The 13,536-nt window shown below is 29.4% G+C and overlaps 2 protein-coding genes across 2 annotated transcripts in view; both read left to right on the top strand.

Annotated features, from left to right (window-relative positions):
* The window catches only part of LOC128014861 (serine/arginine repetitive matrix protein 3-like), a 62,976-nt gene extending 56,780 nt beyond the window's left edge, over nucleotides 1–6,196 (top strand). Inside the window, exons 14-15 of the mRNA XM_052598547.1 lie at nucleotides 3,438–3,657; nucleotides 5,478–6,196. Of these exons, the coding sequence (XP_052454507.1) occupies nucleotides 3,438–3,645 (208 nt within the window). The 3' untranslated portion in view covers nucleotides 3,646–3,657; nucleotides 5,478–6,196. The remainder of the gene's footprint in view (nucleotides 1–3,437; nucleotides 3,658–5,477) is intronic.
* Nucleotides 6,197–9,877: 3,681 nt separating this feature from the next.
* LOC128014874 (heat shock protein beta-1) lies at nucleotides 9,878–13,536 on the top strand. The gene is made up of 3 exons (XM_052598566.1): nucleotides 9,878–10,341; nucleotides 12,202–12,265; nucleotides 13,064–13,536. The coding sequence occupies exons 1-3, from the start codon at nucleotides 9,942–9,944 to the stop codon at nucleotides 13,227–13,229; spliced, it is 630 nt and encodes a 209-aa protein (XP_052454526.1). The 5' UTR covers nucleotides 9,878–9,941; the 3' UTR covers nucleotides 13,230–13,536.

Genomic DNA, 13,536 nt, shown 5'->3' with positions numbered 1-13,536 from the left:
TTACTTTAATGCTATTTATATGCTATTTTAGTATTTATTAAAATTTTATTTATTTTTATATTTTTATTTTTTAATTTTAGTTTAATTTGTAGTTAATTCTGTTATGTGCTTTATTGTTACTTTTTAAAGTATATTAAATTTAAAGTACTTAATTATAAGTATTACTTACTTTTATTTTGGTTTTGACCAAAGAAATGTATTCTATTTTATTTCAGCTTAATTTCGACAACCAAAATGGTTAAATGGGATGGATCATGCAAATTAAAGAAACAGTGTCACCTACAGGCCAGTTTGTGTAATGCAGGATTTCTGCACTCATGTGTTTTCACTTATAGCAACTATTTGGCTAGTACTCAATTTTCTTTAATTACAATTGTCAGGTTTCTAAAGTGGACTGTGTCCTGGAAGAATGTTCAAAAGCATTATAAATGATTTTATTATCCTCATGTAAACTATGACTTCCCACAGTGTGTCTTCTCCGCTGAGCTCTGATTGGTCAGGATTTGAACTCACTCTCTCCTTTATGAAGGTTTCCTTGATGACCTCACACCAGAATGATGTTGTCACGCATCAGGACTCCTGAAGCAGCTCTCAGCATCTCAAGAGTACAACTTTATCTGTGTCTCTTTAGATTCTGTCTCACTCCCTTTCTCTCTGCTTTCGTCGTTCTCACCACTAAACGAGTTCTGGGTCGTTACTCTTCACAGATTAACACTAACAGTCCCGAACAGTTCACTGACACAGAGATGCTAAGAGCCAGAATGCTTTGTGATGAGTTCAGTGTCGTATACTTAACTACCTTCCGAAAAACATCGATAAACAGTGTTATTCAAATGAAGCACACATGACAATTAATTCATAACTTGATGTTAATGTATTGCTTAGATGACAATGTGATACTTCAGTGCTATTGTATTTTTAGGAATAGTTATATAATTTTTTCCTGAGCTTTTAGAAATGAATTCTGAACATCATGCATTTAAAAATAATGCTTATTATGGAAATAATATACTTAAGTGTGAACTGAATGTATTTTTTTTTCACTTTTAATTGCGTGTTATTAACAATCGAATGAAAATATGTTATTGATTAAATTTATATTTAATGCAATACTTAAGTAGGGCTTGAGTACATCCTTATGTGTAATTTCATAATTACTTCTACTGTCTTTAAAATATGATTAAAGATTAATATGAAAATTATTATATTATAAATTTAATATTATAAAAATGTATAAAAAACAACTTTAATTATAAAAATTAAATTAATTATGAAAGTGATAAAAAAAACTGTTATATTATAAAATAAATATGTATTCTGATATAAAAAATAAGATTAAAATAAATATGGTTCAATATATTTGCTGAACTTAAATATTATACAAATTATAAAATCAACTTTAATATTATAAAAAATATTTATTATATTATAATAAATGGATTCTTTCAAATATAAATATTTAATATATTAACAAAAAAATGAAAAATAGGATATTAAAAAATGAATAAAGTTTTAGTATGTTAGTCAACATTAGTTAGTACATTTATGAAGCTTCGTTGACGGAAGATTATTGAAACATGATGTTAAAGTGAATTAAAATGACTGCTCACTACAGAAGTGTATGGCATAGATTGAGCGTCTCTGCTAACAGCTAACAGCAAACGCTGAACACTACTGCGGTGTGAATGTGTGTCTAACATGGTCTAAGAACGGATCTTTCTCACTGGAGACAGAGCTCATCTGTGTATTTACTGTCTGTTTACATGATGATGATGCTCTAACACTCACTAACCAAAGCTGAACCTTTCCCAGACATTTTCTCTTACAGAAACTAATCACGGCTGCAGGACGCTGCCACTTCCACCGCTCTGACCACAACATAGTGATACGTTCACGTTCATTAAAAGGCAGACTGAGATTATAGAGTTTATTTGGAATATGTTAAAGCTGAAACCTGCTAGTTTTTTATGATTTCTAGCTGGTCCAATGTGGTCATAATCTGGTCTAGATCAAGGCTTTTCATACTGGGGTCTGGGAAGTGTTTTGGGGAAAAAATAGTGTGAAAAATGTGCATTAAAAAAAGTTGATTTAATTAATCAGATTAAAAAATAACTAAATGGATTATTTAATCATCAAAATTGTCTCAGAGACTAAATAATATAATAATAATAATAATACAATTTTAAAATAAATACAAATCATATTAAAATAAATTAAAATTTGATTTAAAATTGTTAATAAATAACAATACTACATAAAACAGTGTAGTATAAAATAATATAAAATAAAATTTAAATAAAACAATTTAAAATAATCAGAAATTAAAAATTTAAATACATTTAAAAAAAATTATTTATAATTACATTTATTAAAATATCTACAAAAATTACTAAATAAATGATTATTCTAAGATAACAAAATCTAAATAAATAATACAATTTAAAAAATTTAAAATTTTAAAAATAAATAAATAATGAAATCATTTATAATAAAAAAAATAAGTGAATGAATAAGTAATATATTTTACAGTTCAGTACAGTAATGAGTAGAAAAACAACATCATAATGTAACTGTAATAATGAAATATATGTGACCCTGGAGCACTAAAGCAGTCTGAAGTCTCTGGGGTATATTTGTAGCAATAGCCAAAAATGCATTGTATGGGTCAAAATTATTCATTTTTCTTCTATGACAGAAATCATTAGGATATTAAGTAAAGATCATGTTTCATGAAAATATTTTATAAATTTCCTACCGTAAATATATAAAAACTTAATTTTTGATTAGTAATATGCATTGCTAAGAACTTCATTTGAACAACTTTATAGATGATTTTCTCAAAATTTAGATTTTTTTGCATCCTCAGATTCCAGATTTTCAAATAGTTGCATCTCAGACAAATATTGTACTCCGAACAAACCACACATCAATAATGTATTAATCTCAATTTTAAAAAAATTACCCTTATGACTGGTTTTGTGGTCCAGGGTCACAAATACAGTAAGAGTATACTGTAGATATAAAAATAGATAGATAGAATAACTATATAGATACCTTTGAAATTTTAAGATGGTCCTATTTGGGGGTCTGTGGCATCTAAAAGATGAATGATGGTGAGCTGGTGAGGATCAAACTGACCTGGTAAACCAGCTTGCTCAAGCTAGTAGACTGCATTGGACCAGCAGGAAACTAGCTCCCACGTAAACCAATGTAAATGCACCAAAGCAACCATGGTTTCTAACTCTAGCAATAATCCAAAAATCTAGTTTTGTTTCATATTATAATATATTGCATTGCAAACCATGGTCATTTTTATGCAAAGTGACGTCACAGTATATAAATGTCATGCTATTGAGTGGTCAAAGTGGTATTAAAGGTGCTTTTTATGCGATTATGTGTCTGTATTATATGAACTCCCTCTTGCATCTTTTCCGCAGTGCACGAAAGCGTCCCATCCCGTACTACCGGCCGAGCCCGTCCTCTTCCAGCTCGGCCAGCAGCTACAGCAGCTCGAGTCGCAGTCGCAGTCGCAGTCGCAGTTACTCCAGCTGCAGCAGCTCCAGTCGCAGTCGCAGTCGCTCCAGGAGCCCGAGTCCTGCGCACAGTTACTACAGCCGAAGCAGCTCCGACAGCCCCGGATTCTGAGACCCAGAGAAGGTACACAGGGGGAGACGGGAGAAACACCTTTCTACTGCAGCATCTGTGCTGAGGAAAACCACTATATAACGTGCAGATTTAGTGCAGCAGGTATCAGGGGACGGTGCATGCATACATGTTAGGATGGACTGACTGAACAAAAATCATGTCTGGGGTGAAGTGGGTTAATTGCACTGGATGCAAATGATTTTATGACTCAGAATTTATCTATTTATTTTGTGCTCTGGTACAGATATATGTGACCCTGGAGCACTAAAGCAGTCTTAAGTCTCTGGGGTGTGTTTGTAGAAATAGCCAAAAATACATTGTATGGGTCAAAATTATAGATTTTTCTTTTCTGACAAAAATCATTAGGATATTAAGTAAAGATCATGTCCCATGAAGATATTTTGTAAATTCCCTGCTGTAAATATATTAAAACGTAATTTTTGATTAGTAATATGCATTGCTAAGAATTCATTTGGACAACTTTAAAGATGATTTTCTCAATATTTAGATTTTTTTGCATCCTCAGATTCCAGATTTTAAAATAGTTGTATTTCAGACAAATATTGTTCGATCATAACAAACCACACATCGATGGAAAGATGATGTATAAAGCTCAAGTTCAAGTAAAAATGGTTTAAAATGACTAAATGCATAATTTAAAAAATCATATTAAAGACTAAATATAATAATAATAATAATAATAATTATATATATATATATATATATATATATATATATATATATATATATATATATATATATATGTATATATATATATATATATATATATATATATATATATATATATATATATATATATATGTATATATATATATATATATATATATATATATATATATATATATATATGTATATATATATATATATATATATATATATATATTAAAAATGTAATTATATTATTTTTTTAAATAAATACAAATCATATTAAAATAAAAACAAATTAGATTTAAAAAGTTAATAAATAAATAGTAATTCTACTCATAAACAATGTACAAAATGAAATATAAAATAAAATGAAATTTAAATAAAAAAAACATACAAATGAGAAATGAAAAGGTATTGTAAAAATTATGTGATGTATAAATCTCAAGTTCAAAAAATGGAGCCTTATGACTGGGTTTTGTGGACCAGGGTCACTCATATATTTATTATTAAATCAAAATACAATTACTTGAGAGGGTAAACTGAAAAAAATGCAATATTTGATATGACAAAATTAACACAATGAATTAAGTTTATGCTTAAAACCAGAAAAAAATATCTGCCAGTGGGGTCAGAAAAATATAATTAATTTAAGGTCGAAAATATTATTTTTCCTGACCACACTTAATTTTGATAAATAGAAAAAATAAAAAAACAAGACTTAATATCTTGTGTCATTTTGCTTGCTAAAGTTTGATCCATATAATTAAAAAATGTTTACATATTTATACTGGGAATATATTATCATTCTTGCTGTTTATTTGTTTCTTTTTCTTTCTTTTTTTCTCTTGCTTTCTGAGTATCAGACTCAAACTTGTTGATATATAATAATATATTTAATATTTATAATACTATATTCAAGGGGAAAACATGATTATTTTTGTGAGATTATGTTTTTATAATTCAATTTGTTGCTTATGTTTGGTGATGCAGAAATCACACACTTCACCTTTAGCATAGGCTTTGTTCGGTCAGAAAATTGAATTTTTATTAATAATTTTATTAGTCTTTTTGTGTATCTGACTCAAATCCACTCCATACCATTCTTTATAGTTTAAACAGCATAAATGCATAAAATCATATGTTTATGACCTTTCTTTCCACAGTGACTTTTAAAATAATAACAGTAGTGAAGAGTGGATTTGAGCGAAGTGTGAACAAAAGCATTTTAGGATGTAAATTAATGCAAATGATATATTTGATGTTACACTGTAAAACACAGGCAGTCTGTACAGATTAAAATCAGCCGCTTTTGTTTTACTCAATAAGAGTTGCTGAGTAAATGTCAAACACTGTAAAACGCATTCAACGTTACACATCGATCATGTCTCTATTTAAAGACTAAAAGGCCTGAAGAACAAAGATGAGATGAGCACTTTTTCCTGACATTCTTCCACGCTGCAAAAATAACCAAAAAACTGGATTAACAATGAGAGACTAATGTGACGGAGACTAAAACCATCTCCAAATCAAGAGACTTTATTCCTACAGTGACAATTCAGACTCAACATGATGAACGGAAGCAGAAACAAACCATTCGGTTTTCCAGTAGCTTATGATTTGGGTGAATCTCATAAAGAAATGTCCAGGTCATTTAGAAATAAGCAATTAGATGTCGAACAAATAAATTACCACAAACAATTGTGACTGTATTTTCATAACAATCAAGTATACCCCAACATTTGAACAAATGGATATATAGTTGCTCAAATAAATAAAATAGTAAATTAGTTTTTTTTTTTTGTTATATTGTTATTATTTGTTGCTTATTAGACTTACACTTATATTGGTTTATATTTCTTGTTATATATATATATATATATAAATAAATAATTGTAATTATTAATAATTAAATAAAACCTATTTATATTAAATAAAAATTATATATGTATATATATATATATATATATATATATATATATATATATATATATATATATATATATATATATATATATATATAAACATTTTATTTAATATAAATAGGTTTTATTTAATTATTAATAATTAAAATTATATATTTGTACAAAGTTTTATTTAAGCTACTCACAGTAGGTGGTCTAAATGTGTTTAATTAAATCTTGAAAAAAATATAGTAATATAATAATAAAAATACATGCTTCAATTAATCTTTTTCCCTTTGGGATCAAAAAAAAAAAAAAAACGGACTTCCAGTTTTTGAAAGATTTTTTATATATATTAGCCTACTGAGAATTGGGTGGTTTAAATGTGTATTGCAATAATAGTCATTATAAAAATAAATCTTTATTAAATTCAAATTTTTTTGACTGACAGTTTTTGTGAGATTCACCCATTTAGTAACTAAAAAAACTCATGTTTTTTTAAAAGTTGTATTATAATGAGTGTATATCAGGATGTTTCCATTTTAATATTTACACTGCAAGTTTTGGCTGTAAACTATGCACTATATATTCCAAGTTATATAGCGGATTAAATATAAAGGCTTTGAATGTGGTAAAGCTGGGCATGATGCAGAGTAGAGGCTGTGTTTCTGGGTCAGTCCTTTACTCTCTGATCTCTTTGGCAAATCCATATCTGATGCACCTGTAATGCCAGTCCCTTTCAGAGATGTGATATTTCTTATTATATACAGTATTCCACTTCTATTTTGGCTGTGTTTAGTGCATATAAATAGAGCTCTGTGTTATATAGACACCATGTACAGTCTGAACTCTGTTGTTTTAACCTGCGTCTCTATGTAGGTGCACTTTCCTGAAACCAGGTTGCAAAAATATTCACATACATGTGTTTTTCAGCATATTTATTCAGTGACTTATTCGTGTGATGCTATAAGGTTTTTATAAGGAGTTTATAAGTAGGTTGGAAACACATTTTTGATTGTTTCCAATGACGAGCTTCTGCGTTCTTTAAAGTCAACATGAAATAAGAATTGATTTCTAAAAAGATGTTTCTGGTCTCATTTTGAATGATTCATCAATGCACATTATTTTTATTTTATCTTGCACTCTGAAATGCATCACATTTTGGAAATAAAATGAGTTTCATGTTGACCTTTAATGCAGAATTTGAATTTTCGAACAGATGACTGATTGTTGTTTTATGTGTTTGCATTTTGCTAATATTTATTATAATTTATTGTACTATTTATTCTGTCATTCACTCCTTCAAATGGAGACTGAAGTGGTCTTTGTCAGTGTTTTCTTCTGGAAAGAGCTAATAAAGGAACCAGATTACATTGAACTTCAACACTGTGATGCAGGAATGGAGCTCAGTTTTCCTCTTTCAGTGTTATATGATTTTACAATCAGCTGTTGGGTTTATCATAAGAGTTGATATGGCTCTAAATTCCCAACTGTAGTCAGTAGATTTAGTGACCAGACATAGTTAAACACATAATAAAAGTGTCTACAAATGGATCATATTCATGTGCTTTTCTTGATTTTGAGTTTCTGTTTGTTTCTTGTCAGGGTTAATATTGAAAAGTACTATTAAAACATTTTTGTTGAATGAAATAAAAGCTGTAATAAAATAAATAAAATAAAATAAAAATATTAGATGAAAAACTTTTTTAATTTGAAATGTGGTTGACGCTCTAAAATTTCTGATAAAAAAATCTTAAAAAAATGTTTTTTGCATAAATTTAATCAGAAAATATCAATATGCAAGCAAATTCTAAACATAATAAAAACAACTATAATGGTGCATAAATAAATAAAAACAAAAGAAATAAAACAAATTAATCCAAAATAGTATTTTAAAAATAAAATAGAAAAATTACAACAGCTCATAGAAAATGGCTAAAAATCTGATTAAAATGAAAACTGAAAATAAAAAAAATTAAAAGCTTATTCAAAACAATAAAACCTGTCATAGTTTATAAATAATTAAATAAATAAACTAAAGCTAAAAATATAAATACTAAAAAACTAAATAATCCTATAGTAGTTAAAAAAGAACAATATATGTGTATATATATATATTTTTTTTTTATGAGCTGTTTTATATATATACAGTATATATATATATATATATATATATATATATATATATATATATAAACAGCTCATAACAAAATAGCTAAAACATCTTAAAAAGAAAACTGAAAATATAAAAATAAAAGCTAATTAAAAACATAAATAATAATAATCGCAACAATAGATTAACAATGATAATGTATTAATAATATAAATTATAACTATATAATATAAGTGTATAAATAAATTAATAAAACAGATAAAATGTATCCTAAATAGTATATAAAGAAGAAAAACATTCTAAATAGTAATTTAAAAATTGATGATAGCTCATAAAAAACTGAAAATATAACAATATAAGTTTATTCAAATCATTAATAAAAAGCTATAATAATGTATAACCAATATTGGAATAACATGTTTGTAGTGCTTACTGTAGAATTAAATACTAGCACATATCATACAGTGTTCTTTTTGTACTATTTTTATACATTAGATGTCCTAGCTTTGGTTTCTGAGAGTCTTCAGCGTCTTCGGCAGTAGATGGCGTCACTGATGCTGTAGTTAGTAAAGGTCATGTGATCAGGATTTGAGTCTGGAAGGTTCCTGCTCTTTCACAAACTTCTGCCGATCACCTGGGAAAATGGATCAGTTGTATTTTTAGTCCTGTGGCTCAAATGACATTTCTAGTCATTTCTTCAACGCCTTCCAGTAGTTACTTCCAGAATTGTATTTCCTGAACATTTCAAAAGCTGCTAAGTTTAGATAGAAGTGTGTAAATTAATTAATATTATTGAAAATTATTTTTATTCATCTAGCTATTTAAAAGGAGGTTCTATTGTTATTATTTGTTTACATTTTAGGTAATTTACTAGTTTAAGTTAATTAAACAAACAAAATAATTAATATTTGCTGAAATAAAATACATTTGGTTAATTATTATACATGACATAATTAAATAAGTTCACATTTTACAAGAAAATAATTATTTTTTATTAAATTATTATTATTATTATTGTACTTCATGCATATATAATTTAGTGTGTAAACTGATGTTCTCTTAGTAGTTATTTGTGAAATTCCAAGAAAATTCAGAGTTAAAAGTAAAAATTGAGTGAAAAATATTTATTTATAAAAATATATATATATATTTCTCAGTGTAACCCTGCTTGGCTGTATTTAAATTTCTTTGCACATTCATTGAATTCCTCCTGTAAATCAGTGCATGTGTTTGGTCACCTATTGTATCTTTGTGTTATCAGAGGTTTGGGTTTCTGCTGACTCGCTCTGTGCGCTTTACACTGATCTCCAGATTCCTCTGCGTCTGTGTCATGATAAGAGAATGTGTTTGTGAGACAGTCAGACAGGTTCAACCATCCAGGAAAGGAACTGTGCTGACTTTGGGAAGGCCTTTGCCTTGGATTCCATTCTTGTGTGAAGCCGTCCCTGAATAGACATTCTAGTCACTTCTATAAATATCTGGATGGGAGGGGGCATTTCATTAGCATGGAAAGGGGAGTGTCTGCTGAGCATGAGGTTAATATAAATCTCAGCACTTCCAAACAGGACACAGCACTTTCCAGAAAACGTTCAGAGCAAGAACAATCTTCAGCCATGGCCGAGAGACGCATTCCCTTCAGCTTCATGCACGGCCCATCCTGGGACCCTTTCCGCGACTGGTACCAGGGCAGCCGGGTCTTTGATCAAGCTTTCGGGATGCCTCCATTCTCTGAGGAGATGCCCACTTTTCCTAGCACACACTGGCCTGGATACATCCGGCCCTTTGGATTTTCTGAAATGGCTCCGTTAATGCAGAGCCCAGTGGCTCAGATGTCCCCCTCTGCGACCATGATGCATCCCCCGAACTACAGCCGGGCTCTTTCCCGACAGATGAGCTCAGGAATGTCTGAGATAAAGCAGACGCCGGAAGCCTGGAAGATCAGCCTGGATGTCAATCACTTCGCCCCAGAGGAGCTGACGGTGAAGACCAAAGATGGAGTGGTGGAGATCACTGGTGAGCACTTATTTAATAAATTAGCCATCATTTAAAATAATAAGACACTATTCAAGTCAACCTTACAAACGTCTGAATGTCATTGCATTCGATCCAAGAGAAAAAAATAAATAAAGCAAGTTGCAGAGAAAAATGCATTTCTTAAGAATAAGCTTATTTCGGTTTCACGGAGATACAGTTGCAATAGATGTAGTGTTGAAGACGGTCAGTATTGTGTTTGTTTGTGGTTAGTTAGTGGATGATGTTTCTCTTTAACGTGATTCTTTACACCTGTGTGAACTGATTCATACATCCACTAAAAATCACCTAAACACCAGCAGAATTTAAACATGATGCAGAAAAGTGAACTCAGGTTAGGGCTGAAGATCTTCTCTATATAACGAATCATATCCAGACATTTTGTGTGTTTTTTGTGGAAACTGTAGTGTGTGAAACTACTGTAAAAGTTAATATTTTACATTCAGGAAGGTAATTAGTGCTGATTTGTTTAGTTGTTTTGGAAGGAAATGTCCAGGAGGTACGGAAGCCAATTACTGCTACATAAGGAAACGTAAATATGACGTTATATTAAAAAGAAAAAAATATATAAATGATGTTAAAATCAATGACGAAAGAAGTCAAAACTTTGAGATAAAACTCATAATTATGAACTTTCATGTCATAATTATGACTTAGTATATGTCATAATTTAATATTTTTATGTAATAATTTAGTTTTTTCTCTCATGATTAAATATCTCATAATTTTGACTTTTTAATGTCAGAATTTCAACTTTTTTAAATTATGACTGTATTTCATAACATTTTGTCATTATTGAGTTTTATCTCATCATTCTGACTTGGTATCACTTTGACGTTTGTTATAGTTGTCTTTTTTCTCATAATTATGAGTTAGTATCTCATAATTTCGACTTTTTGTATTATGCTTTTTTATTTGGTCATAACTGAGTTTTATCACAATTATGACTTAGTATCTCATAATTTGGACTTTTTGTATCAATTATAACTTTTTTGTCTCATAATAATGACTTTTCATCATCTGGACTCTTTGTTAGAATTTAAATATTACAGTATCTCATAATTATGACTTAGTATCTCATAATTTGCACTTTTTGTATTAATTATGCCTTTTTTATTTGGTCATGACTGTATCTCATATAATTTTGTCATAACTGAGTTTTATCACATAATTATGAGTTAGTATCTCATAATTTTGACTTTTGTATCAATTATAACTTTTTTGTCTCATAATAATGACTTTTCATCATCTGGACTCTTTGTTAGAATTTAAATATTACAGTATCTCATAATTATGACTTAGTATCTCATAATTTGCACTTTTTGTATTAATTATGCTTTTTTATTTGGTCATAACTGAGTTTTATCACATACAACTTAGTATCTCATAATTTTTGTCAATGTTTAAACTTTTAATCCGATGACTTTGACTTTGTGTCTCATAATTTGACATTTTCTGTCATAATTATGATATACCAAAACGTTTCTTTTTGTGGAAGAAATTTCCCAAAGAAAGAGAGATGGTTAGCAGATACACATCACCAAACAAGAGGAAACTTAAACATGACTCATTAGAGTCAAACCCTCATGATTGTGACGTGTGACACTAAAACTGAAAAAATAACCAGATTTGTACATTTTCTGAAGAATGTGAATGGTAACTGATAATACAAATCTTGTCATCATGGATATCCATATGTGGATAGCAACTTAGATCATTTCATCCAATGTTGGAGAAAAGACAAATATTAGTTCAGTCATTGCTGTTTTAAAGAATCTGAGGGCGTTTAAAGATAATTCATTTATGTGTGTTTTTTTTCTTTTCCATGTGATTTGCTTGCAGGCAAACATGAGGAGAGGAAAGATGAACATGGCTTTGTGTCCAGATGTTTTACCAGAAAATACACGTAAGTAGCGAGATGCTACAGATTTGCACACGAAGCACACTTGGTAGGGAGGATCAAGAGTCACAGTGTCCTGAGAACACTAAATGGGGGGGACGGGTTTGGCAATGAATCATGCATCACATTGCATAGTATTTCACATCTGTTTTTAAAAGAACTGAAAATGTCCGTGGTCTTATTTTAAGTTAATTTTAAGGTAATTGAGTTTCAAGAGCTTCAAAATGCATTTTTGAAATCTTCTTAATTGCATTTTTTTGTGAGTGTATGGCAGATACTTAAATGTAAAAAGTGTACTTAAAAATTGCTACTAAATTTAACAATTACAAAGAAATGGTAAGTAACCCATTGAGTTATACAAGAAATCCTGAAGTAGAAAAAGTTTTTTTTTTTTTTTTTTTTGTGCATTTGCATTTGCATTCATTGTAAAAGTTATTTATTTCAGATACTTTAATGACAAGTTTATGTTTAGAAACAAATTTCACTTAGAAGTTGTTGGCCAATTTCAAAATTACAACAAAATGGCAAGTAACACATTTAATTAAACGTGAAATTTTAAAGCAGAAAAACTGGAATATTATTTATTTTAGATAGAACATACTCCTATAAATCTAAGATTTAAGCCATTTTTAGTATAGTAGTTTTAGACCTAATTAAATAAATAAGACAAAAAATATATCTCTCTATTCTCTAGAGTCATACAGATGTAAAACTTGATGTGATGACTGTCTAAAGACGACCTTTCGTGACCTTTTGTCTGGAGCTATGATTTCGTGACTGTAATCTGATTGTCTTGTGTTCCAGTCTGCCCTCTGGTGTTGACTCTGAGAAGATCACCTCCTGTCTGTCTCCTGAGGGCGTCCTGACCATTGAAGCTCCTCTGCCCAAACCTGCCATCCTGGGCTCTGAAATCAACATCCCTGTTAACACAGGCAGCGCAGTGACTGCTAGCACGACAAAGAAACCCTGAGCACTATGGCATGCTACACACACACACACACACACACACACACACACACACACACACACACACACACACACAAGCAGGTCTGAATGGTACTTTGAGCTTGTTCACAAAAGCAAATTAAATTTATATATATATAAATACAATTATTTACAAGCTAAAGAACATATTGAAATATAAGTTTGCACATGGCTGCATGTGTTTTACTGAATTTAATTATAATTTATATATATATATATATATATATATTGTCTAGAGAGATGATTTTATTCGATGAGAATGTGATGTTTTTGCAAACTTTCCTAATGGATGC

This window comes from Carassius gibelio, chromosome A5, assembly GCF_023724105.1.
Source record: "Carassius gibelio isolate Cgi1373 ecotype wild population from Czech Republic chromosome A5, carGib1.2-hapl.c, whole genome shotgun sequence".
Taxonomy (NCBI): Eukaryota; Metazoa; Chordata; class Actinopteri; order Cypriniformes; family Cyprinidae; genus Carassius; species Carassius gibelio.
Note: the sequence above shows the minus strand (reverse complement) of the source record. Positions and strands in the feature narration are given on the sequence as shown.

What these genes read in the sequence shown, in the direction of transcription:
- LOC128014874 (XM_052598566.1), top strand. Translation starts at nt 9,942, where the DNA reads ATGGCCGAGAGACGCATTCCCTTCAGCTTCATGCACGGCCCATCCTGG. An exon ending in TGGAGTGGTGGAGATCACTG is followed by an intron (nt 10,342 to 12,201) that starts GTGAGCACTTAT and finishes ATTTGCTTGCAG; the next exon opens with GCAAACATGAGGAGAGGAAA. An exon ending in TGTTTTACCAGAAAATACAC is followed by an intron (nt 12,266 to 13,063) that starts GTAAGTAGCGAG and finishes CTTGTGTTCCAG; the next exon opens with TCTGCCCTCTGGTGTTGACT.